This window comes from Oenanthe melanoleuca, chromosome 2, assembly GCF_029582105.1.
Source record: "Oenanthe melanoleuca isolate GR-GAL-2019-014 chromosome 2, OMel1.0, whole genome shotgun sequence".
In the NCBI taxonomy this organism is placed as follows: Eukaryota; Metazoa; Chordata; class Aves; order Passeriformes; family Muscicapidae; genus Oenanthe; species Oenanthe melanoleuca.
Window position 1 is genome coordinate 34,494,625 of NC_079335.1, and position 27,547 is coordinate 34,522,171.

At 43.2% G+C, this 27,547-nt stretch overlaps 1 protein-coding gene across 3 annotated transcripts in view; it reads right to left on the reverse strand.

The window, feature by feature from the left end:
- TRIM55 (tripartite motif containing 55) overlaps window positions 1-17,736 on the reverse strand; it is a 37,332-nt gene extending 19,596 nt beyond the window's left edge. For 2 of the 3 annotated variants that reach the window (XM_056485500.1, XM_056485501.1), the window contains exons 1-8: window positions 17,041-17,535; window positions 16,467-16,639; window positions 8,479-8,644; window positions 6,631-6,726; window positions 2,597-2,830; window positions 1,530-1,552; window positions 1,311-1,435; window positions 282-502 (exon numbers count right to left, since the gene is read on the reverse strand). In XM_056485500.1, coding sequence (XP_056341475.1) covers window positions 282-502; window positions 1,311-1,435; window positions 1,530-1,552; window positions 2,597-2,830; window positions 6,631-6,726; window positions 8,479-8,644; window positions 16,467-16,639; window positions 17,041-17,229 — 1,227 coding nt within the window. In that variant the 5' untranslated portion in view covers window positions 17,230-17,535. Of the gene's footprint in view, window positions 1-281; window positions 503-1,310; window positions 1,436-1,529; window positions 1,553-2,596; window positions 2,831-6,630; window positions 6,727-8,478; window positions 8,645-16,466; window positions 16,640-17,040 lie in introns of all 3 variants that reach the window. The other variant, XM_056485502.1, reaches the window with a different exon arrangement.
- Window positions 17,737-27,547: the final 9,811 nt, after the last annotated feature.

The following is a 27,547-nucleotide window of genomic DNA, read 5'->3' on the forward strand; positions in this document are numbered from 1 at the left end:
CTCCCAAATGGAGTCTTTTTTTATTTATGACTTTTGTATCCCATATATATCTTAATTCATCTAGCAGCTAATTTTTTACTTATAAAGTGATAGATGCACAAATTGAAGTAAAGTTGTATATATGTGTACAAGGGCAATAAATAATTTTGCCCTGCAGTGCATTGACTCCCTTAGCCCTGCTCCTGCCTTATGGTGCTCAGAGGACACAGGGGAGCGTTTTCCAGCTCTGCCAGGTGCACTCAGCATAGCTGGCAGGGCAGTGGGGCAGCATTGACATTTACCTGACCAGCTGGGGCAGCGAGCTCTGGTGCTGGAGTGGGTTCAGCCAGGGGCTCTCCCCCTGTACTCTGTGCTTCAGGGTCCTGCTGAGGTGGCTGGGATGCTCTCTCTGCCTCTGCCCCTTCCTCTTCCACCTCTTCCTCCTCTTCTGATGTCTCTGTGTGGACTTCACCCAGGCCTTCACCATCCTCTATCTCCTCTTCTTCTTCTTCTCCCTCCTCCTCTGATAGGAGTGTAAAGGGACAGGTTGAGCACCATGTGAAGATGGTTTAGGTAATTAAAAAGCCATTTACAGTTGCACAGCAAAGTCACTGACAATCCTCTGCCTGGCAAAGAGGGTGTTGGTGAGGAAGCTTCCACCAGCCTGGACTGGGCGCTGCCATGGAGCTGCCAGCAGGAGCTTTGGGCCAGGGAAGATGCTGAACACACGTGCTGGTTAAAATCTTAAGCTGGCCCTTTCCATGGGAAGTAGGACAGAAATTCCTGTCAATGCAGTTATCCTCATGAGGGATGTGCAGCCCAGGCCTGGATGTTTTGCAGAGAGCTACCTGGGATCTGACACAATCTGTCATGAAAAAAGTCCTTCTAGCAATTCTAGGTATAGGTTTGTTTTAATGCCATTGGAGCTGTCCTCATAATTCTTTACTAGGACAGTGCTTTGCAATGCATGACTGGAGGTTTGAGACACCAACATACCTAAATCAGACTGTCAGACTTGGTCAAACCATTGCTTTTGTGTCATCTGACATATCCTGTGGTCTGCAGTCATGGCTCAGGTTGTTTCCAGAGGGAGACCTTTAGCAATGGATTTTCTTTAGTATAACCACACTACTTATCCTAAAAAATGTTCAGGGCCATCCTAGCATTTCAGAGAAATAAACCTAGATTTGATTATAGTTGATACATAATGGTCTGGTTACATTTTGGCATACAGAGAAATATCTGATTCAAGGTTTCCTACTAGGTATCATCATGTGAATCACACAGAGCTACTATAAAAGAAAGAAATTTTGGTGAAATAAATTACATACCTCTGTCAAAATCAATTTCTCGTATTATTTTTTCTTCTCTGCTGAGGTTCACTGTGAATTGGTTCATATTTTCATACCCATCCTCTATTTTTTCCATTTGAAATCCTTTAGAAGCTTCAGTAATTCTAAAATAGAGATTGGCTATTGGCATTGGATTTGAAGAGAAATTTATAAATTGTAAGTGATTATAAAAAACAAGTCTCAAGTTTAAATACTTACTTTTGAAGCAATGTTTTGGCATTCTGTGGAAACAAAAAAGAAATAACTGACTTCTCAAATGATTCAATTTTTTTCAGAAATTTTATGCATTCAGGAATAATTCTTACACTGGCAGCTTTTAAAAGCACTAATAAGGATTTCATAATTGACAGCCATGACATCTAGGAATGAGATGGAATTTGGATGGTAATTAGTATACAGCTGAGTAAACCTTTTAGTTCTTCAAAGATGTTTTAATTAAAATGTGAATATGATGGGAAATACGCACAGTTGGTAAAAAAATATATCCCCTCCTTTTTTTTTGGTTGAGATTGTGGTGAAAAGCATTTGGTTTGTTGCCCTCTTCAGTCATAGGAATTAAATCTTTGACTATCCATAAGGGCATCCCTTTGGCAAGACAAAATTCTATTTGTCTTGGAAGAATATTGCATTCTTCAAAGGTAAGTCTTTGATGAAAGTAAGTGTTGGTTGTTTTATTTTTGTTTTGTTTTGTTTTGTTTGGTAGAAAATGCCTTTTCAGCCTTTAATGTAGGAATTGTAAACTTGCAAGACAGAAATTCAACACCAATTAATTCATTGGATGGGCTGCTAAAGGTTCCCTGCTCATCTGTCTTAAATTTACAATAAGAAAACAGAAGAAAAAAAATAAGTAAAGGTATCAAAATGTAACTTAGCACATAAATTACTGAAAAGTTAATAATTTTGTGAATTTACAAGTGAAACCTATAATTCTCAGAAGTTATGTACACATAAACATATTGTCCCACCATGGTATTGGTGGGAAAATAAAGATTACCTGGAAAATGATTAAATTCCTATTTCTTCTAAAGTGACCAGAAATTCATATATAGGCTAGTATATTTTTGCAAATAGCAAACACTCATGTTCTTGATTTGGATGCTATTCACAAGAAGAGTAGTTATTTGTCTGAGCAGATTCAGGTGTTTACAAATGAGTTTGTATAAATGTTCATTTAAACTCTGAATGGGCCTACAATTGAGAAATGCTTAAAAAATATATCAATAAACCCATCAATCTTTTTCTATCTCTATTTATGGACTTTATACCTGCAAGAACACGGCCATTTCTGGTTCTTCCATGAACTGGATTCCTGATTCAACCAGTTTTGACACAGCTTCCAAGTGATCCGCATACTTCTTTATCAGGGAGCGGACGTGTTCCAGTTTCTCCTCTTGGGTTCTAGTGATTATTTGTGTCATCTCATTTTTTCTTTCTTCCAGTACAGAATAGAGATAATCAAATTTTTCACACAACTGCTCTTTCTGTCGTCTGCAGCATTCCTGTGAATCATTTGGTTTATGTTAAACATGTTATGTTCTTAAAAGGGTTTCTATTTTTACAGTTACTTGGAAGCATTTTCATCAAAGAAATTCCTCTTTCTGAACAGTGCAAAGGATTCTGAATGACCCCAGAGACTTTTATAATTTTCAAAGTCCAAGCTGTTGGAACAAAAGTTTAAAGACTCTTCTCAAACTCTGAGTTTCAAGCCACTGAAAGCCCCCAAACAGGTTATTGTATAACTTGTGAGTCTGCTAAAAAAAGTAAAAAGGTATTTATGATGTCTGTAGTGATACATCAAAGTCCGCAGAAAAAGTGAAAGCTCCCACTGTATTAGCAGCTGGGTCCATTTGCGTGAACAGAATGGTTTTAAAAGGAGTGAGCATCTCAAACAGCCCTGGAGAATTTTCTTTTTCTACCAGAGTGCCTGGAACAGCCCTGGCTGGGCTTGATTTTCACATATGCCCTCTTAGACTCTATTTGGACAAGAGGTGTCCATTATATTCCATTTACAGTGCACTGAATGAGGTAGAAGTACTGCAAAGAAAATGGTGTGTGACAGAAGGACAAAAACAGGAAGGAGGAATCAGATTCCAACCCTGTGTTCAGGCACTGATTTTCACATCTTTTCTTGAGACACCTCTATTGTCCCTTCAACCAGACAACAGCACCTTTCACTGAGTTAAGAGGATGGGTTTGATGACTGCTGCATTGAGCACTCTCTAAAAAGAGCAAACTACACTTGTAAAGGAGGATTTATGGGGAGGAAATGGGGGACAGATTATATATAATGTCTGAGGTCTGCAAGATACAAGTACTTGAGTCATCTGTGTGCCCCAGGGCATAACCTTGTTGTGGTTAGACCTGGTTGTGGATGGTGGTGATTATTTTAATTTCTTTCCTAGGAACTGAGGCTGAATCAATTCCTCATCTTTGTCCCTTGAGGCATGATGCTGAGATTCTGGCAGCACAGGGTTATTAACAGTCCCACAGAACTTTTGGTAGTGATAAGACTTATTATTCACAGCACTTGGCCAGAGAGAAGCCTACTTTTTTCTTCTCTTCTATCCAAAGCTCATTCCTCTGAGTGGTGATAGTCTGCTCTGTGTCATTCAAAGGAGAAAACCTTTCAAAGATCTACGTCTGGCTAAAAAATAATCTACGTGAGGGTGGGAAAAGGGATTTGAATGCATATCTTGATGCATTGACCCAAGTATCCACTTCTGCTTCCCAATCAGGAGGGCTAGGCTAAACAGGCATTCCTTGCAAGGGGTGAAAGCTTGTCCTGCCCTCCTGGGAGTCCTTGCCACCTCCCAGAAATTCCTGATTAGTGCAATTACAGGGTAGGGTTAAGGAAGTTTTCAAACAAAATGAGTCATGGTTTCTGAGTGTCCTTCTGTTCGGACCTCAAATAATTTTCTCCCACTCCTCCCCTAGCTTTCTCCCCATGAAATGTCGTTTAGATCACTTGTAAAACAACCTTAATTTCCAGACAGGTGTGTGCTATCTTTGTCATTTGACACAGGACAAGTGTTAGGGGAAGAAGAGCAAGCAAGTCATAGCAGGGTGCCCTGCAAGATCCTTCCCTGTCTTTAAGCACTAATATATAATATTTCCTGCCAGCAGATATTACAGAGTTGTGAATAGGGAGAGTGAGAGTGCAAAACAGGTTTCTGACTGCAAATGCTGAAATATTTCTGAAATATTCTCTTTCTGCATAAAAAGTTTCCATATGAAGTCTCTGCCTGATGGAATTATTCTAATCAGATTCTGTGTAATGAAAAAGGTTAACAAATACATGACTTTGCATTCTAAAAAGTTCTCAGCCTTTTTGTTTTTTAAAGCACAGCTACATCAAAAAGAAAGGAATCCTTGCTACTGAGCATGAATCTCACTGCTTGTTCCAAAGAACCTGTATTGACTGGCCTATGCTCTTAGCATTTGAAAAAGCTGTTATTTTTCCTTTGTTATTAGACTCATTTACAGAGCTAAACAGAACCTAATCATTGATTGTGGTTTTTGGTATTTAGCCTTTTATATTACTTTCTCAGTTTTCAGTATAGTGTGTGAATTAGGTCTACTTTTCAATCAGTTAAAAGCTTACAAGTATTTTTTTGCTTTTCTGGTTTTTAAGGTTGGACAGGAGTAGAGGCTAAATGTAGACCTGTAGACTATTACTTATCCCAGCTAAAAGTAAAATGATCATGTATTTTCTGCTAAAGCAGATATTTATTGTTCTCTGCAAAGTGTTAAGGAGAAAGAAGAGCCAATCCTGGATTGTGTTATTTCTATGTGTAAACATTTCTGAGTTCCAGCTGTAGTTTCTTGTCTTCAAGGACACACTGATGTCAATTCAGACAAAGCTCTTGCATAGTAGGAAATGTGATTTGCTTGAAATGTAGCATGGAAGTGCCAAGGTAAACTCTAAGATCTGTTTTCTGCAATCTTTGACTTTAAAGGTCAAATAATAAAATATCTGAAGGTAAAGTAGCTGCATTTTCTTTGGGCTTTGACGTTAAAGGTTAGATTTTAAACTGAGTGGATGACTCTGAGGAAGCTAGTTTCAGAAACTTGTATTTTTAAGGTATTTTTAGCACAGTGTTTTCTCCATACATCAGACTAGGTGTTTGAAGATTTGTTTCTGGTTCAGTTAGTTCAACTTACATGAGTGTAAGCTTTTGCTTTTGTATAATTCAAATTTCTGCAATTAACCTACTTGAAAGGCTTGCTTCTGTCTGCAAAGTCCTGATAGCAGCCAATTTCATCCTTGTGGCATGAAGGCTTCCCAGCTACAAAGTTCTGACTGCCATTAATATGCTCTCTTTTTTACTTGGGCCAATGGTTTTGTATTCTTTGAAACAAACTCAGACATTTTCTGTTCCTTCTTGCTCGGAATTGTATATATAGATTGTGCAATTGTTTTTTCTTACTAATTAGAATCTGTATATCTTGGATTAACTTATTTTTCTCTACCATTTCTCCTTTCTGCTTCAGCTCTGAAGGGTCAATATAATTCTAATTGGGCTGAGAGGGATGTGACTCCTTCACTAGATGCTTCATCAAATTCTGATCACAAAATCAATTCATACGAAATCCTTTCAGCCTATTGTTCTGTGGTGCTCACATTGGTCAAAGTTGAAGTTTATATTTGCTTTGCTGATGTAAAGCTCTCAGAGGAAGTGAAATCCACTTCTGCTATTGAGTAACACAAAACTAATTCTAAGTCTTCCGGAGTGAGGCCTTCACCAGAAAGAACCCAAACTCTTCTCTCCCATGAGCAACAAAACAAGACTCCTTAAAGGACAACATATTAAAACACTACTTCTGTGCAGAAGGCAAGCAAATACAGAGCAACTACTGACATAACTGTGAACCATGCTGTGCCTACCCTGTGGCTGAGACTAAGGCTCTGTTCATTGAACCTGTCAGATTTCAGACTTTTACAGCTCTAGAATCTGCTCTCAGATGTTAAATGAGCTGGGAGTTGATGGCATTTTGGCGGATCTGCTTTTAACTTCAGTGAGATCCTATTCCACTAAGAATATTGAGCAAGACTTCTGATATGGATTATCCTTACTCTTTATCCTCTAACATATAGCAAATGTTAGAGGCCTGAGCAGGATGTACCCTTTGGTTGAGGCAGTACATCTTGATAATGTACAAAGCTACGAGGAATGGTTTAGTGAAACAATGTGGGAATGCATTTGGGTAAAGTAAGGTCTGTTAAATAATGATCATTAGCAGAAGTTTAAAAGATGCAATGTCCCACTGAAATAACTGGATTTAAAGAGGTGGTACCTACCTCAACTGTCTTGCAGGTCTCCTCCAGCTGCGTGACAATCCCTTGCATCCTGTCATTGCTCCCCACCAGGACTGCAATGCCATCACTCAGCTCAGACTAGGCAGAAAGTGGAGAGAAAGCAGAAGGGTGTTAGGTGTTGTCACAGTTCAGGTGACACATCTAACAGTGGGGAGCAGCAGACAGATAAGCCATACCTAGGATATTACTTTGTCTTTTCACCAGAACTGAGAAAAATTGGAGCTTTATGTGCCCACAAGATACCCACTTGTATTTTGACATTTGTTTCCTCCCTCAACACACTGTGAAAACATCGACATTTTGGAATTTTTAGTGGAGAAGAAACTGTTGGAAAGAGGGAAGCATTTTGTTCTAGGAAGTTCTTCTAGATGGTTTTATCTAAAGTGATGTTTCAACAGGCCATAAATATTTCTTTAGGGTTTGTTGAGAGAAAAGACTCTTGAGGGATTGTTTTGTCAGTGTCTGGGTCTAGCCACACCACTGTGGTATTTCCCTGAGGACTGTAGCTCTTGGCCTTGGAATAAAGAAGAGGTGGCCTATGGACCTGGAGGGACCATAGAATGCAGGTGGAGGGGTTGGGGTTGTGGTGAGAGGGGACAGGAGAAAAGGAGAAGAAGGTAGAGGTTGAGCCGTGGGCACAAGGAAAATGAGTGAAGGAGGAAAATAACCTTACTTTGAGGATGGAGATGAGGTATCCTTAAGAGAGACAAAGAAGCCAGTCCTAGGGAACTTGGGGAGGGTGCTGGGGAATGCAAGGGGCCTGTGGCACATGGCTGTGGTAACAGAGACAACTGTGCTCATGGCCTCCACAGTTCTGTACAGGCTCCTTTGGGGCCTCCACAGCTCTGTAAAGGCTCCTTTGAAGCTTTCACAGCTCTGTAAAGACTTCTTTGAAGCATGAATCCTGCTCCAGGATCCTGGAGCATCCTGCAGCCTCCAGGTTAGGCCTCTCATCTTGGGCATGACAGCCCCTTTCCATGGGCACTCTGGAAAGAAGACACAGCTTGCAAATCTCCATGCAAAATGAGTGACTGGAGGCATGGATTCAGTCCAAAAAACTTCTCCTTCTTCTCCCACCATTTTTTTTTTATTGAAAGGGATGTTTTTAACTCCTTTCCTAAAGCAACTCCTCATTTGTAGTTTACACACACACAAGCATCTGTGTGATGAAGTAGGAGGCTGGGATTGCAAACTTGGCCAGTCTGATTGCTTGCCCCACTGGGGCCCTCCAGAAAAATGAGCTGTTTATCTCAGGAGGATAACCCAGTGAGTCAGGTTTTAAATTAACACTGTATTAAAAATAAACAAGTCTTTTACTGGTGACAGCAAGGGCAGAAGATGTTAGGTACATCCTGTGCTGCCAACTATTGAATATTCCTTCATTCATTGCAGGAGAAGGTTTTTTACTTAACTTTTCTTTAAAATGGCAGGCTTAAATGTAAAAGTGTCTGATAGAAAACTATTTGATTTGAAATGGTCTGTTCTCTTTCCAGTTCTTAGTACTGGAAATACCACTTGTTTGTCTGATATAAAAGCAAAAAAGGGATAAGGAACTCAAAAGAGAGATCCTCAGCTCCCATCAAAATTGGGACAAATTGTAATATCATTTTGTGTAATCTCTCATTAATTTATTTTCCTGTGTTTCTAAACAGTTTCTACAGATTTATAAGAGAATCTGCCTTTCAGTAGGGGCTGCCTTTGCCACTGTCTGCCACACACAAGAATGGCAAAGGCAACCCCAGACCCTTCTGGAAACTTGCAGGAAGTTCATGGGAATAATTTCGTCCTGTCAGTTTCTTCAAGGACTTTGAGAAACAAAAAGATATTTACCTTCTGCTGCTGGTAAACATTTGTGAGAGGAGCAACCTGACAGTCTTTGTGGGCACCAAAGATTTTGCACAAGGAGCAGGTGGGCATTTCACAGTTCAAACAATAAATATTAATTCTCTCGTCTTCGTGCTCTTCGCACATTGGCTGGTCACACTTCCTTTCAGGTCTGCAAAAGAAACCACTTGTTTAAAACAAAGATGGTGCTCATGGGTTTCTGATAACAACACTTAGAGTGTTAGTAACACTTAGAGTGTTAGCATGAACTATGGTACATTTGTATAGCAGCATCCAAGGCTGTCTGAGTATGCAGCATAGACTTAAACCTGCCACATGGGATGACTAAAGAGACAATGGTACAGCTTAATGTCCTGACAATATTATGTGATGACAATACAGCAACATGACTTCATGCCTTCATATGGGGATTCCCATATGAGTGAGGAATGTGACTGGGAGTGACAGAACACTTGCTCATATTTAAAAATTTAAATAACTTCACTAAGCCTGGACTCAGACTACTCATGTATTTTAATTAGCATGTTATCTAACACCTGTCTGAAATATGAAACATATGTAATTTCTTTTCTGGTTCATCATGCAAATTGTTGTGCACTTGGCTTAATGCAGCAAAGCTGTTATGGGGGAGGCTGATTTTAAGCAAGAATTGTAGATACTAATGAACCTTTAGGCCCATAACTCTAAATCTCTGCTGCTGATCTTTGTGAGGCCCTGGTCAGGACTGTCAATATCAAACAGCCCTGGGTCCTTCACCTTTACATTAGGCCAGCAACCAAAACAAGGTGTCACACAAATTAATTTCAGCCAGGTGCACATGCCTAACTTCAGAGTGTCAAATGTTTTAGCAGTAGTTTATTCATCTGTGCACAGCAGAAAGGGCATGGGCTACATAAGTGTTCCTCTCCTGTGCTAAGCCAGTAACTGTTGCCACATTATAGTTTAGTCTGATCTTTTCTTCAGCAAAATAATTTAGCTGTATACACACAAGTCTGCACAACCAGCTATCTTAGGATAATTTAGTTGCAGCTCCCTTTGAATGAGCCACTTGACCAACATTCCCAGCACAAGTGACAGCTCTGGTGTGTTGTGTGTGGGCAGGGTAGTGTTTTCCTGAGTCCACACTTCAGGCTCAGCACCCTGAGCACACCTGTGGCAAACACATGAGTGTGTAAGGATGTGGTACAGAAGACAGGGGCCAGGAGACTGTTAAAAAGAGCGTGTCTGCAGTTCAAGCCTTCAAAAGCCACCACTGTTACTGTGGCAACATTGAATATTTTCAGCATAAAGCATTATCTCCTTCTGCTACTGTTTGGAAAGAGAACTATGACTTACCTGTAGCAAATGGAACGTCACATCGTATAAATCTTTTTTTCACTATTAGAAACTATGGAATTTAATGGAATTACATGGAAACCTTTTTTAAAGCCTTTCTACAGAGTTCTGTAGCAAGGAGGCAACCAGCCGTTCTATTAAAGCTTAAAATGTATGGAAAAAACCAATTATTTTATATTATATTACAGAAGAGTTTTTCCATACCATTTTGTAGACTGGATGTGGCATTTATTTTTTAATGACAAAGTACAGATTTTCTCTTCTGAAGGGAATGGAATATGATCAGTCAGATGCATTAAAGAAAATATCTAGCAAGAAATAAAATGTCTCACACATTCGTGTTTTGTTTGTTTGTCTGTTTGTTTTTTTAATTTCAAGAGTGCCCTGGGATTTCAAGGGTTCATAAGGAAAATCTGTAATGTGCCATATAACATGATATACCAGAATAAAACAAGACAAACACTTCCGAAGAAAGCCTGTGCTATTTGGGTCAGATTTCCAGCACTCGTTAACATAAGGCACTTTGTCAAATCCAGCATTGTTTCAATGTTAGTCAAAAGAGGTGTGTCTCCTCCATAAAAAATGCTTTACATTGTTTGCAGATTACTGCAAGCAGCCCCTAATATATTCATGTCATAGTGCACCAGTGGGAGGACCCATGTGTAAGTGCAATACTATGAATTTCAAAGTGATTGATTAAGCCTGAGGTAGCAGCTCTTCCTGCAAATATTTACAAGATCAGAGCCAGAAACTACTAGAACTTTATTGGACACTGGAACGGTGCCACTTGCATGAAAGACACATTACACAGAGCAAAAAGGTGACGGTGTCAAGCAAGTTCAGCCAGAAGCAGCCAAGCTTCAAAGGTGCCGCCAAGAGCTGGAAGCAACCTGGCAGAACTCCCTGAACTACTGGGGCCCTAAAGACAGTGTAAGAAGACTAGAAATAAACAGATTTACAGTCTCCTCCACAGGCAGTGCAAAAGGAGAGATTTTTAGAACACCTGACTTCAGACATTGTCCTTTAGATTTATGTTGGGGTAGCAAAAGCCAAAACACAACATATAAGTTTTAAATGGAGATTGTTTCTGAAACAGGAGATTAAAGAGTAGCTGATAGGAAAATGACTGCATGGCTTTAGTAACAGAAAAGATTCACCAGCTGTGCTGGTGACCAGAGAAATGTCAGGTTGCTGAAATGTCCTAATAACTTCATGGTCTCATTCTTGGACTCTTCTCTTTGAGATGCTAAACTTGTGTTTGACTACCAGAGGCTTATTCTTTCCAACTGAAATTGTGCTTGGACCACACCTGAAGAACTGACTGGGTGCTTTTCTGGCCTGCCCAGTATATGAAGACATTGACATCCTGAAAGGAGTCCAGAAAGGGGCCCTGAAGACGATTAAGGGTCTACAGCAACTCTCCTGGAAGGAAAGGCTGAGAGAGCTGGAACTTTCAGCCTGGATCAAAGAAGGTTAAGGGGAATCTTAACAATGACCTTGATCCTATCAATACCTTCAGTTATCTAAATACCTAATGGAGGGTGTAATGAGGATGGAGTCAGGCACTTTTCAATGCCAGGATCAGAGGCAATGAGCACAAACTGAAACATGGGAGGTACCCTCTGAAGATCAGAAAACGCTTTTTTACTCTGAGAGTGACTGAGCACTGGCACAGGTTGTCCAGGATGGTTGTAGAGTTTCTATCCTTGAAGATACTCATAAGCCATCTGCACATGGTCCTGGACAACTGGCTCCAGGTGGTCCTGCTTGAGCAGCAGGTGGACCAGAACTCCAGAGGCTCCTTCCAATCTCAGCCCTTCTGTGACTGTGATTTGGTGAGGCAGTGCAAAGTTGCTGGGCAGATAAAGAAGCACACTTTAATTGAGAACATAGTAAGACCTTAGGAAAATTTCTGTTAGAAAGCATGTTTTCTGTAGGAGTTTTTCAAATCCAAAAAGGTCTCTACTGAAATCCTGAATCCAATTCTGATAGTATTTTTACTTAGGATCCTAAGACAGCTGTAGCCCTTCCTGTGGCATCACATCACCTGGGGTCTGCATCTGGTCAGGGGATGGAGAGGATCTGCATGATTCTGTGAGGCACAGTCAGGTCATTAGTGAAGATATAAAACTGTATTTGCCATAGTATCAGTCTGGGCATATAGTACTAATGACTGGCCTCCATTTAACTTCATGCTGCTCATCACAACTCTTTGAGTCTGGTATTTTTTGGTCCAGTTCACTTTCCACTGTCCACTCTAAGCCTTATTTCCACAGTATTTCAATAAAGATGTCACAGGAGACAGTGTCTAAAGTCTTGACAAACAGTATCTACTGCTCTCCTCTCATGCAGTGAGTTAGTCATCTCACTACAAAAGGCTATCAGATTGGTCATGCTGATTGCCTCTTCATAAATTCACACTGGCTATTTCTAATCACCTTCATGTCATTTATATATTTGGAAATGGTTTCCAGGAGAGTTTGTGTGAGATACTTTCTAGGGACCAGTGTGCATGACTAGCCTGTAGCTCCCTTGATTCTCTTCCTTGCATTTCTTGAGGACTGGAGGAACATTTGCTTTCTTCCAGTCCAGTCCACAGGAAACTGTTCCAATTACCACAGACTATTTCAAAGATTTTTGAGCATGACCTTGCAATATGTCAGCTCCCTCACCACTTATAAATGCCTCCCATTGGGATGTCCAATTTTTTTTTTTTATATTCTCTGACCTAACCCCCTCCACCAAAGGTGAGTTTTCCTTGCTCTAGACTTTCCCACTGGTTTCAGGGTGCTACTATTCCATAAAACTCAACTTAGTAGTCAAGTCTGAGGTGAAGGTGGCACTGAGTACATTGGCCTTTTCTATGTTACATGAGGCTCTGTTTAGTAGGGAACTTTTCTAATCTTTCTTCTGCTGCTTATGCAGCTGTAGAAGCTCTCATTAGTCTCCCTGTCCCTCATCATGATGGTGGACTTTGGCTTCTTTAACTTTTTTAGCTTCATCTGCATGGATGAGACACTTGGAGAGTGTCTCAAAATCTTGCTGAATCATCTGTCTGTCTTCTTTTTGCTGAATGCCCAAGAAAACTATTGGTACAGGTGAGCTTGAGGCTTTGTCCTGTGGAGAGTTGGAGAAGATTCAGATGATCTCACTCCTCATCTCTTTCACTGCACAGTTTATGGAGCTCTTCCTCTCTGACCACTGGCACCAAGGGAACACATTTCCCTGTCCCAGCTTGTCTGAGATCCCCAGACGCCCCTGCAGCCTGGCCTAGAGAGACACAACCTGCCTTGGGAGCTTGGGCTAAGACCTCAACCTGTCAGGGACAGAGATTTCTGGCAGTGCTGGCTATGGGGCCCTGCAGGACATCAGCACCATCACAGAGCCCCTGTAGGCTGCTCTCAGCACAGCCTGGTCCCTGCTGCACACTCTGTTCCATTCCTGCTGCAGAGACAGCCTGTTCCTCAGGCTCTCCCTGGTAAGTGCAAAGCAGAAAGAGTGTCTGACCCTCCCTGCTCAGGCTTCAGCTGGTAACAAAGCCCAAAGCACCTTTTGATTTGGAATAGCCAGCTGAGATCATTAGAACCTGCCAGATTTCACAAAAAGTCACAGCCTCCCATTGCTACTCTTTCCTGGTGACAGCAGGGATCCTGATGTTCCTCAGATAGTTTAGGTGATCAGTGGCCTATAGATTTTCAAAGACTGGTTTAACTTTTAGCCAACTCAATTTCCACTGTTTTCAGTCCTTTGCTGTCTTTCAAAGCTTTTTACAAGCCACCTCCTGCTTGAAGAATTCTTTCCTTGTGTTGCTAACACATTCTAAATTGGGCAACAGGCTATGCTGCCATCAGCTGGAATTTGATGAGCAATGGGATAAAAGACCATATGATGTGATACTCAGTAATAGGAGGGGTTGCATATGAGGGCTGAGGTGGACTGTCCCAACCTCAGTCCAGCTTCTGCCCCAGTTTTTATTTAAAAAACCCCAATTCTTTAATTCAAATAGAAAATCCAATTACAAAAAAAACCCCAAAAAACCAGAGAGAGAAATAGCTTTTAAAATAGGTTATTTTTGCTTAAGCAGGTGTCAAAGCTTGCTCCCTTGCTCCCTTTACTCTCCCTTTACACTAAGTTCATGTGAAATGAAGAGGGGAACTGGCCTCATTCTGGCACATGAAGGTATAGTGAATTACACCCACAGGAGGACTTGATGGGAAGAGGTTCCTGTCTGGAAATCACTTGTGCTGCCAGTTTGAAGGATTGTCTTGGGAAGAACAAGGAGGCAAAGATCACATCTCACTGTTCTTCCTACGCATCTCTGCCAGACCCCAGTTGTCAGGACGGAATAGAATGGTGCAAAAGGAAGAAGTGGGGAAGACTTGATTTCTCTTGACTTTTTGCTTTTAGTGGGACAGCACAGGGGAAAAGCCATGAAAGATCTCACACTCTCAGGGAAGCCCAAGGAATGTTAGGCAGAGGGAGATAAGCAGCTGAGGCCCTCAAAGGGTGGAATAGTTTAGATAATACTGCTATGCATTGCTGCTACTATGCAACCCTGACAATAACTTTTATTCTTAGGACATACATGAAGGTTAAATAAGCACCTCAACAGATTAAATAAATCTTTTGGACAAATCTATAAGCAAATCTATGTGGGTTTTTTTCTCTTATTTTATTTATCATGTGTTTTGCTTTCATGGAATTTTTAAAAAGTCTACTAAATCTATTCTTACATTTCTACTTAATTGTATTTTGTTCCAAGTCCCCACAAAGTACATAAGAAGGATGATCTGCCTTTTTTTTTCTTTTTCTTTTTTTTCTTTTTTTTTTTTCTGAAAAAAAAGCAAAACCAAGGAAGACATGAGGCCACACATGTCCAGCTTATTTGGTTAAAAGCAAAGTCCACCACCACAGTTTTTGATTCATTTCCTCTGAGATTTTCCTGGCTAAAATAATATTTGAGTATCAATGACACACAGAGGGGTAGCTGACCTTTACTTGGCACAGACTGCAAAGGGCAGGAGAAAGGACAATTTTAAGCCAACTTCGTGCTCTCCAGTGCTTTGGAGCTCCAACCTATGCCCGGCTGTGACAGTCCTCAGAGAGATTCAAACAGCTGAGAATAGCCAAAGCCACCATCAGCTCCAAAGCGTTCTCTCTGCTGGTGACTGTCCTCTGCTGGAAGAAGGATCCTCAGCCATCCCAGGGACTGGGTTCTGTTTGTTGTGCCCACCTGCACCAGTCATGCCATTTGTCAGTCCCTGGGAAACCCAGCTCCTTGTTGTGGAGTCAGAAGACTGTCAGGGAGCATGGCCAGGATTACACCTTCCAGGTGAACAAAACATCTTACCATACAGAACCAAATCTAAGGATTCATGCTGGTGACAAAAACCAGCTTCCCTGGGTAGCTCCCTGAGAGCTCCTTGCTTCCTCAGGTTAACTTCATCACAGAATCACAGAATTACAGAATGGTTTGGGTTGGAAAAGACCTGAGAGATCATGAACCTCCAATGCCTCTGACTTGGGCAGGGACACCTTGCACTAGCCCGGGTTGTGGGCTATCCCTCCTGGCCTTGAACACTGCCAGGGATGGAGCATCCACAACCCCTCTGGGCAACCTGTGCCAGTGCCTCACAACTCTCATAGTGTAGAATTTCCTCCTATATCTAATCTAAACTTACATTCTTTCAGTTTTAAGCCTGTCCTATCACTTCATGCCCTTGCCAAAGTCCTTCTCCAGCTCTCTGAGCATCTTTGTGCCCCTCCTCTGGACTCACTCCACAGGTCCATGTTTTTCTTGTGCTAAGGACTCCAGAGCTGGATGCAGTACTCCAGTTGGGGTCTCATAAGAGCAAAGTAGAGGGAGAGGATTATCTCCTTCACCTTCCCCCCTACTAAGTTCTCCACAGAGGTACCCTGAATCCAACCTATCCCAAGGAAATAAAGATGAGAAAACATTTTTCTGTTTCTGGATCCATTACACATCAAATGCAAGAAATTACCATTCAGAAGTAATCTTACTTTTTAGAATGAGCCCATTTCCCTGCCCTGAGGTCTTGATTACTGAGCACAGCCACACAGCTCTGATATGTATTGCTTACCGCTCTTCCTTTTCTTTTACAGACTCCTAAATAAAACTGGATTTCATAAGTTCACATCCCAAATTGACAGGAATGGAGATATTTTTAACAGAATTTTCATTTGGCATTATGATGCAGGGTACCTTGTTTGCACTGTCTGTACCTCAGGGTTTTCTAATAAGATTTTAAATAATTTCCCTTCTTTAGATGAGAACGCACAGGTAAAAGAGGAAAAAGAATTGTCTGAACTGTTTTTGCAATAAATTATGTTAACCAATATACTTTTCCCTTAATCATGTGAGTATCTGTGCTGCCCTCAAGGGCCTTGCTTGCACAGGTAAGTGTTGCTCATGTGAATAAATATGGCCCCATCCTCTGCCCTAAGTGGAAACAGGGAAGCTCAGCATCTATTTGGATACAGTTTTCTGTCCTCATTGAGAGCTTTATGGCGCAGCAGACAGTCAGGCACTGCAGCATAATCCCTTTCTGCTTTTCCAAGAGACAAAGCAACTAAATCAACCTCTGAAGGACACAGAGGCCCACAAGGACCCTTGTTACCTTGTGGACTCCTGCTTGTAGATGTCGATGATGTTCTCCACCAGCAGGTTCCTCTGCAGCCCGTAGACGCCGTGCCGGTCCAGGACCACCTCGTGCCTGCAGGAGGGGCAGCGGAAGCGGCCTCCCGACGCCACGGTCGTGCCTCCCCTGGTCGGCAGGTAGGGGTTGGAGGCCTGTTCTTGCCAAGAAGCACAAGGGGAGGGAGGTACGGCCATTAAGAACCATGAAAGCCTCTTGCAAAAGCACCATTTGGTAGGAAACCATTTGTCACTATGCCCAATGAGAGGGTAATTCCGACATGTCACCCCGGGACAGCACCTGGTGGCTGCTGGGCGAGGGGCCAGTCCCTCAGCTCACGCTGGGCCATGTCACCACAGCCAACAGGTGGCACTTTCACCTGCTGTGAGCTCAGCCCTGGCCCCCAGCTACATCAACTTTGGCCTTAAATCACTCCCCCCACCCTGTCTCACCAACCACTAAAATTCATCTACCAAAACATGCAAAAAATCTTCTTTCCCATTTATTCCAGCCCGTCCTGCTTGGGAAGCAGAGACCTCTGTGGGAGGAAACCTACCTGGAAGATATCACTGGCACACTTCCGACAGAGGTTGTGCTGGCAGGGCAGGATGACCACTGGCTTGGTGAACATCTCCAAACAGATGGGGCAGATCAGCTGCTTCTCCAGGTTATCCATAGTCTGCTGCTCTTTGGAGAACGACTTGTAGCTCAGGGAGGTGCTCATCCCTAGCTTTTCCTGGGGCATACGCTCAGGGCCGCGGCCTTGCGGGGAGGTCCTGGGGTAATTTCCCCTGAGGTAAGTCCAAGGCTGTGCTGCGATCAGGGGCTCTCTGGGCTGCTCAGGTCATTGTTTGAGCGAGGGGCCGAGCAGAGCCGGGGCTGTTTTTAGCAGCGCTGCGTCACGAGCTCCGTCCTGCCTGCCCATATAAGCGCGTGAGAGCAGGACAGGCTGGGACAGGTGACGGCTGCTGGGGGACGGGGGGGAGGCTGAGGGGCCCTGGCTCTCCTCGCTCACACATGGCAGCCTTCACCCCTCGAGGAGCTGTGGGAGTGATAAGCAAAGGCCATCTGCTCCCTTTCCTGATCTTTGCTGGTCAATGGAGAAGCAAAGGGCTCGCCCCAGCCTGTGCAGCCTAACAGGCATTCTGTTGTGAGCCAGCAGCCATGGCCACGACAGGCAGGATGTCCCTTTGCCCATGTATTTTGGCAGAATCCAGGATCCTGCCTTTCCAAGGTGTGAAGTACACGTGGTTACTGGAGAAGACAATAGGAGCGATGGCTGCTCTTAAGCTTGAACATTTCAGGGTGTAAACATCTCACCACCTTGAAAACCAAACAAAACTGCCTACCTATAACTAGGCTTAAGCTTGTTCAGGTAAGATTTTGGTCTTGGGACCTGTAACACAAAAATCCAACATGTCTATTTGTGCCATTAACTCCATGGGCAGGTTAAATATGCATGAAAAACATTATTTGAATTTCCTGATGAGAAAATAATCAGAAGAAATACAGTGTGAAAGGCTTTCATTTGTGCTGCAAGAGAGAATAGGTGCTAATTGTATATGCTCTCTCTCTGATAGTTTAATTCAAATATATTTTAGTTTTGGGCACTGCTGTGTTTATATCTGTTTATTAGACACTGATATCCCTTTCAGCTTGGCATTTGTTCCAGAGTTATTTTTAAAATGACAATTTCCCAGATAATTTGTGACATGTGATGCCTGATCTTAAGGGAAAGCCATCTGTGCTTCTACTTGCCAATAATTTATCACACAACTGTACAAGCAATAAATATCTCATCCTCAAATTTAAGCTAAAGCCCCTTCATTACTGTATAAAATCATTTTGCCACCATACTGTACATGTAATCAGAATATTTTCTTCTCTTTTAGTCAATAACTACAATACTTTCTCAGTTTGGTGTCTTGTGGAAACCTTTAATGTTTATTCTGCCTTATGACTGTATAGGGCTTGAATCTGAAAAATGCAGCAGAGCAGCTGAGTGTGTGCCCTACTCATCCAGGGGTAGACTCCAATTTTTAAAGCATGGTCCTCAGTCTGCATGCAACACCAGTCTGGAAACTGTGCACTTCAGGAAAATATAAAAGTGAAGGTTTTCATGGATTTCTGCATGAAAATGAATACTATCCTTTGCATGCACTTGTAATAAATAACATTAAATTTAATATATTATTGACTATTTTATTTTCAGTGCCTCACATGCTTCTTAAGTGTTTGAGTAAACTCCTGTACTCATTTGCAGCCCATCGAGCTGGAAATTCCCCTGTGTAAACTTACACACATTTGTCAGCAGTCCCATAGGAACAAATCGATTTTTCTAAGACTTGCATTCATGGGAAATTAGTCACAGCTCACTTAAACCCACTTGAAACCACACCTTTGCTTCGACTGCCTGGTGTGGACGAGAGCCTGGAGTCCAGGGGGAGAAGCTGCTGCGGCAGCTGAGCTGTGGACAGCTGGGGCTTTTGGCAGGGCTGGCAGGGAGCCTTCCCTGGCAGCAACAAGGAAATATTTCTCTTTCCCTCCCCTGCATAGCTGGGTCAGAGGTGACTTTTGCATCTGGAGGAATCTAAGTGCCTCATTCTTGCCCTCCTAACTTTGAGTCAGCTGCCCATTGCACAGCAAAACCTGCTTTGATAAGGGGGTCTGAATTAGATTAGGAAAGCCATCCTCATCTGGCAGGGCAGGTACTTCCACCTTACTGCACAGGCAGAAACAGAAATTCTGGAGGGAAAAGCTAAAAGCTAGAAATGTCAGCACACAGAAACACCTGCATATGCTGATGTAGGGAAGGGGGTGTTGATGGCAGGCAGAAAAAAGCCATGTTGGCCCTTTGGGGAATGAACTGAGGCACCTCTCAAGGTGTAATGTGCCTCTGGGATGTGATTCTAGTGAGTTTATACCTACCCATGGTAACCCCCAGAAGCCTTCTGTTAAGTGGCTGAGCAGGACATCTTATGCATCTGCAGAGGACATCTGGTGGCAACTAGGTGAGGGACAGTGTGCTGCCCTTTTTGTGTGCTGAAGCATGCTAACATGGAACAGGTAGCAAACAGCACAATCAAAAAGATGAGTCAACAAAACAAAGATAAACCCACATTCTGCAACCAGGCCGGAGCTGAAATATTTTTCCGGCAGGAATATGTGGTCCAGACATATGAAAAATTAATACAGGTTTTTCTGACAAGGTGTTATGAATCACAGCAATAAATTATAGGTAAAGAAATGCAGAGGCTTGACCACACTTGTAAAGGCAGGATGAGAAGTGCCAGGAAAGCCACACATTGTATGACCACTCTGCAACAAGGAGGAAGAGAAGAGCCAAGTCCAAGACACTGAGGAGAAACAGGAAGATCCCTGCTGGTCTTCAGCAGGGACTACTTAGGATAAGCTTCAAAGAACTTGCACTGAGAAAGAGCCTGGCACCCTCCTGTCTCTCCCTGGCAGCCCTGTCCCCCTCCTCTTCCTCCCCTTCCACTCCTGCAGGGGAAGACCACCAGCACACACAGCAGTCCACCTCTGCAGAGTCACCAAGTCAAGCCATCTCTCCAGGGACAAACAAAGGGCAAGAGGACTTGCTTTAACACTCCTCCTGGACAGAAAATCTGGATGTCTGCCAGCCATCACCAAGAAGAAATAATTTTATTTTCAGTATTTCTTGTCTGGGAGTGTTACCTGGCTTTGTTGATATAACCAGAACATTAATTCCTAAATATAGGCTTGCTTTTACAGACAATACTGCTAACTCCTCTATTTTGTGGCTTAATAATATCTTGTGGCCTGTTGACTGATGGCCTGGAACATGGAAAGCTGGCTGCAAAGCAATGGGTTTAGGAGAGGGATTTGGAGGAGGAAAGAGAGGTTGAGTGATGTCCAGGTTCAGGTTTCAATGCTATAATGACATCTCTGGGTTTTGCATTCAAAGAATTTCCCTCTGCAACCTCTTATCTTGTACCAGAGCTCTGAAAGCTCTTGTGTGTCAGTCAGAAAATCAGCCCTGTGGCTCTCTCACATAACTGGAAAACAAAGAGAATAATCATATTTTGGCCAGAGGATGCTGTCAAAAATATGCTCCCACATGACTTTCTTCACAATGAGCCTGCAGAGAAAAAGTGCACTCTGCAAGGAGCACACTCTTTGTCCAGGCATCCTGCCCTGGACATGGTGGGTGGTGAGAAGCATCCCAGTCCATAGGATGACAGTGCCTTGGCCTGCTGCCATCCCACCTTCTGCCTGTCCTGGGGGCTGAGCAAGCACCCCACACCCTGCCCAGGAGTGGGCAAACCTCTACACTGGCAGCTGCCTAAAGCAGGTTCTCCATCAATCTCACCTTTTGTCTGTGCCCATTTACCCTGCAATGAACAGTCCCTCAGGAGCCGATGGCAAGAACCAGCATTCCCACCTACAAGCCAGCATGTTGCAGAGACTCACTTACATTGGCAACAACTTACTGAGCCAACAAGCCAGCTATAAGATGAAGCCCTCCTACCTATACAAGTGTAAACTGCAAATTATATCTTGCATTTCATGATTTTATTGTGATCAACATACACTCCATGATAAATACCGAGATTTCCCTTGCATGTGACTCAATTTATGCAGCCAAAGAGAGCCTTTGCAACAGAGACAAGTGCTTTCAAAAACAGTTGCCTTTTGAGACTGACATTTTTTCCACTCAACACACACACATATATATATATATATATATATATTTGTGTACCTCATATGTGATGACAGGCCATATGCGGTCAGTATTTGGAGACCTTCTAAAAACAGTCTGAGGGCTGGCTTCAGATCTCCAGGAAAACAAAGACCAGCACTGGAGAGAATGACATCTTTCGAAAGTTTCTTTTGCACATATGAAATCACAGCAGAAGAGGAAAGCTCAAAGCATTTCCAAGGGTGAGTCACTGGGAGCACATCAAATGTATGGGACGTGAGATTTCAGGGATAAGCTACAAAGACCAGACAGAGGGAGGATGTCTGCCCTTTCCTTTTTAATAGAGGATGGACACTGCCCTGAGCTGAACTGTGCTCAAAAGCAGCCTTCACTGGCCTTATCCACACTCAAGGACCTTCCACAGTTTGCAGAAAACCAGGAGAAACATGAGATAAAAGGGCATATGAATTAGATAATAACTTCTGTTCCAAATTAATAAGTGGTATCAACATAAGTTATAGCAGACAAACCTCAGAGATTTGGACTAAAAGACCATGAAACTGAGAGTCTGTGAACAAACTGCATCAAGGACTCATCCCTGCATGCTGTGGTTCTGCCATCATCGTGACACCAAGACATGAGGTCACTGCCGCACCTGTCTGCTTAGGAGAAGGAAGATCCTTTGGCTTCCTTCTGCCCTCCAGCAGTGCCAGCAAGCCAGCATGAACCTGCCACCCAGCTTTAGGGGACACAGTGAAACAAAGCTCTCCTGAAAAAAAGTCCTGGTTTCCTGAGAGTCCTCAAGATTAGGATGAGAAGTGGTGGTCAGGCCATACCCTTTAGGCAGGTGAGGTGACCCTGCAAGGTGATTAACATGAGGCATTTATCATATTCCTTGCAGTTGTCTGTATTGTCTAAAGTCTCAAAATCAGTGAGCCTGAGAAGATCAGATGTAGGATAATAAACATGAGATGAACAGTTCAGCATCTCCCTGAGCTACATGCAACTTTACAAACCTGGAGATTCCCAAACCCTTATCCCCTCCACACATCACTGCTAGAAAGAGATTTCACAGCCAAGGCAGAAAAGTATGTCCAAAGGACTGGAGGAAGTATTGCATATGAGAAAGGAATAGCACTGCACTATGTCTACCTAAAAATAGGTCCTTTCCAGGGCTAGGGACAAGTTTCACAGATAACAGGAACAGGCTTGCTTTTCCACACCCCCAAACATACCCTGCAGGGAAAATGAGACGTGAAGAAAGAAAGGATACAAGTAAAACAAAAGTAGTTAGAAAAACAGGAGAGCACACCAGTTAGAAAAATGGGAAAATCCCACTTCCTTTTGAAGAGTAAGCAACCAAGTACTTTACTATTTTTACACAACCCTCTGCTTTTCAAATACACCCCTGACCCTTTCCCCTCTATTTTGCTATGACAGCATCCCATGAGAGCCTGCTTGTAAATCATGGCTTGCTGTCTCCCCTACTAACAGAGAGGTAGGAAGGGTGAATCCTCCCCAGGTACCTGCATTTTGTGGAATAACAGGCATGTTTGATTCTGGAGTGCAGGAGTTGGTGATGTGGCAGTGGGGAGGAGCAGAGGTGGCACAGCAGTGCAGTGCTAGGGAGCTTGCTAAGTATACCAGAATTTAAGGAAAAGGGTATTGCAGAGCTTTGACAACAGGAATTTTGACTGCATGACAGATTTTCTGCTTTGGATTTAACAGGCCATAGCACTCCAAACCCCATTGCAGCAGCCCCAGCTCTGTCAGTAGGAAAGAAGAGTGATGTTCAGTAGAAGGGGACTTGCCTTTCACAGTACAGATCCAGCTCAGGCTTCCCAGCTGGCATCACCTCATCACTTCACAGGGATATAGCCCTGTCCCAGTGTCAGGTTTCTCCCTAGCCTTGGTCTGCTTGACATAAGCCACTCTTGATGCTATTTCAGTATGCTCTCCATTGCTCAGCTGGCACAGCAGAGGACTGCGGATTTTTTTTTCGCCAGGACAATGCTCAGGTCCATAGTTCAAAGGAGAGACTGATTTTAAGTTTGTACTCAGCACAAACTTAACACCACTTCAGAGACCTGCTGAGACTCCATCCCAGCTTGAAGATAAAGGGTCAAATCTTTCCATATTATAGCTAAAGAAAAATACTGGGGTGGGGGGAGGGTGGACAGGAAGGTTTTCACACAGTAAGTTGTTACCAGAAGCAGGGAAATAAATATCTGTTTATCAAGTGGTTGGTGTCAGAGGTAACAAATATTCTTAGGTTTTGGGGTTTTTTTCCAAATTCTTCTGTTTTCCTTTTATTTCCTTTTGCTATATGCCCTGCAAATGATTTCAAGGCATATAGCAAAACCAGCATGACTCTTTGTTCCTGAGTACCAGTGCCTTTTTTTTCCTTTTGAAAGTCAGATAAGAAGAGAAAGTTTCCATTTTGGCCATTTTCCAGTGAGGTTCTTTTGCCCACTCCTTTACATGAGATTTTTGTGAGCATAGGGGAACACAGCACTTGAGAGAGAGATGCAGGCATTTGCAAAAAGCCTTCAAGCCAGGCACTTTTAGCTACGATCAGGGATGCCATCCACTGTGACATTGTGTTCATTGTACCAAGCAGCAGTTTATTGCATTAATGTCCTTTTGAATTATCACTTCAGGAAGCATTTCAAGCACGTCGGCCCATGTCCACACACGTGCTGTTGCATCACCCTCTCTGCACACCAGGCTGCTCCCTAGGAGTCAGCCCTTCTGATTCTGCCAGAGCTTAGGGAATGCAAGGGGATTAAGGGTGCACAGCAAGTCCTTTCACCATAGAATGACTCAGATTTTGTGTGTCTACTAAAAGGCCTTGACCTTGCCACAGAGGGGACAGCTTTGCAGTAGGATTTGTGTTTTGCCTGTGCTGACTGAGGATGCACATCTCTCACTACACAGTTCTACCCTCTGAGTCAGGATTGGGCAATATGAACCAATAGTTCATGGCAATAGACAGCACCATAATAGTCTGATACGACGATCTGGGTAGAAGACAAAGAGTTGGAGCTGGCTGTCTTCCTCTTCTTCCAAAATTCTGCCCCTGATGGAGCCACCAGAGTTTGTCATCAGCCTGGAGGGTGACCCATCTCCCCCACCCCTCCCCCGTGATCCCAGCCATCAGCACTGACTGAGGGAGGCTGCTCCAGCATTGGATGCAAGGGAAGTCATGCTGTTGTGATCTGAACATGCTCCTTTGTTCCACCCACTGTAGTCAAGAAGCTGGGAAAACAGGGCACCACTGACCCCACATCCCCTGTCACTGCCACCCTTTGGATCAGGAGAAGAAAAGTGAGGGAGAGAAAAGGCATATGCAGAGCACAGGGAGGGCTGGGATGTGGTGGCAAAGCAGAGCATAGGATCAGTGCCAGAGGTGCTGTGCATTTCCATTGTCATAGCATTTAGAGCTGCATTACTAATGGAGCCTGCAAACAAGAAGATCTGCTTATTGCAAGTTTTGATTCCACATGTCATTTGTGTTGCTCTTTTTATACTGCTGTGGGGTCAGTTCCCTTAACCTCTATCCTGTTGTAGGTGTGCAGAAAATCTTACTTCAGATAAGCCTTAAGTGAGAGGTGACAAGCTGGAGCAGTACACGGGCTTGTGCTGAATCTTCTGATAATTCCAAAGCCTGTAATGCAAACATGAGACAAGTGATAATAGATTTATGTAAGAATAGACTGCAAATCACATCTCTTCCAGTTACCCACATAGTATGGCCTTGGTGCTATTTCCATCCCTAATCAGTGCTATGAAGCACTTCACAACAAGCCAACAGCTTTGCAGCAGCATTGTTTTGTGCAGAAATTTGTATTCAAGGAGCCTTTTAGGCCTTGGTTCCCCATATCCCACAGTGATGCATCTGCTTGCAATCATACCGCTGAGTCTGGGAGATCCTGCTGGGAGTTTCTCTCAGGACAGCATCTCTCATCTTTTGATAGCTCAGCTCCCAGGGTAAAGAGCTGCAGTATAATCCTTAGTCATTGGTTCTAATTGCAGATCAAAGGAGAGGGGATTTTGGCAGGGGGAGGAAGATTTCTACTCATCACTAAACCTCTTATTGGATCCCTAACAGATACATTGAGGAACCTCAAGAGTGACACCCAGAGCCTTTGTCCTATTCCATACCAATGTCCACAGCTGCTTTCACCAGCAGAGAATGCCTCTGCCATCTCTGACCTTCATCAGAGGTACTCACCAGAGATCTCATTCCTCCAGCCAAAATAGGGCAGGCATGGCTATCACTAACCTTTAGCATTCCAGAGAGCATGGCAAGGAGCCTGACCTGAGCTAGGTGGCCACAGAGTAACAATTCACTGACACCTTCAGCTAGCAATGTCAGCTGGCAGTCAGTAACACTGAAATCTCACTTAATCCAGAAGAGATGAAGTAAGAATGGAAATAAAATAATTAATCCATGACAAATCCATTAATATCCATCAAAAATAGATTATATTTATGGAATATTTTAAAAAATTATACAGGCTCCTATCCTTGCTGATATAAATTGGCAAGACCTCTTACCCATCATCAGGTATTCAGGTGATATTCCTGAGAAGGGGTAATGCTTCCTTAGAAGCCTCCTCTGCATGTAATATCTCAGATTGCATTCACTGAGGTACTCCTGATATGTCAGGTCTCCTAGCTAGTTCCTTGGGCTGCTGGAATATATCCAGACAGGATGCTCATTCCCAGAACTGAAGTCATCCATCGTTCCCTTTCAGGGAAGTATGTCTCTTAAATAAGCCAGGTGTCATCCAGTCAGGCAGGAAGAAGGTGCCAACTCTCTCATCCTTTCTCTGGTGACTTGTTAACACATTCCCAAGTGAAACATTCTTTACACTTTGACCTCACAAGGTACATGGAGATGGAAATTGAAAAACAGAGCTTCTCAAGAAGCCAATGGGGAGAGCAGGAAGCTCTACCTTTCTTCATCTTGGTGTTCTCATTTTCAGCCTTCCCTTCAGTTTACAGCTTTCTTAGGGAAGCACATCCTGCATGTGGGAGGCAGGAGAGCCTCTTGTCTCATGAAGTCTGGTGTTGTCCCCCACTCTTCCCTCCACCCCAAATGCTGTAGGAGCCATGCAGGAGGGCAGAAAGGTGCTGAACCATTTCCTTCCAGTTTAGGGAAGAAACTGTGCTGCTAGCAGGATAATGGGTATCATCTCTGTGTGGTCCTCTGTGTGAGGCCACTTTGTAAGGCTGGCAGGAGAATGTTTGCTGAGGGAAGTGGAAGATGCGAAGGGAAAAAGACACAAAAGGATAAGGGAGGAGACTGTGTGTGCATGCACAGCAGTAAGTCCCAGGATGTTGTCTGCATTGAACAAGTCCTTTAAAAGTGTTTTGTCAAGCCTAGCACAATGCCTCCACCTCCTCTGTTACTTCACAGCACCACAGCAACCTGCTTCTCCTCCTTCCCACATCAACCTTCATCTCATTTATCCTCTTCTGTGAAGGGGTGAACTGTCTGGCCCTCTCCCTGAAAAGGCAAGTCCCACCAACCAGGGAGCACCCTCTGCTTGAGCAGGCAGGGACTGCTCCCCTTACTTCTATTCCTAGCACTATCTTGAAGCAACACATCACCTTCAAACCAAGTCTGACTAAGCTCACACACTTTGCTGTATGCCCACCAGAATAATGATAGCAGGCAAGGCAAAGATGAGATGTTTACATTATTACAGAAGAAAAAAAAATAAAAAGAGGAAAAGAAAATGGTGGTATTGAGACATCAAGCCAGTGCCTTTCCCATGACAGCACTCAGGCTTAGCACTGGAGCCAAGGTATTGTTAGCTGGCCAGGTAATGCTAAAGGAATGAAATAATTCTTATTTTTGCCAAGAAGAAAGGCCATCCTGTCTCTTGAACAGGGAAGAAATAGGAAGAGCTCTATACCAAATTAGTGAAATCATAGATTGGAAGAATTTGGGGTTTCAGCAGAATTTTTTTTAGTCCATGAGAAGTGCTTTGTTCCCCCACTAGGAAAAGCTTCTTGGTCAACACAGCCTGAGGCATAAGGTGTGGAGGAAAGTAGGCTGTCTGCTCCTTACTGTATCAGGAGGGCCTGAAGCAAAATGCCTGGATATGAGGGAATAGCCATGCTGATTTAATCTTCAAAGCCAGTAACTGAAGCCTGGTTTTCTCTCATTTCCCCACCTACCTCTTTTATAAGTTTATCTGTCTTGGCAACTGTGAGTATATGTTTTTATTTTCTTTTTGTCCTAACCTGTCTTGCATTAAGTATGATTTCAGTGTAATTGGATACTAATGACTTGTTCCTTGCCAAAGGATGTGGTAAATCTCCACGTAGAGCTTGGGGCACCTTACCAGCACTCTGGGTTGCCAGCTTG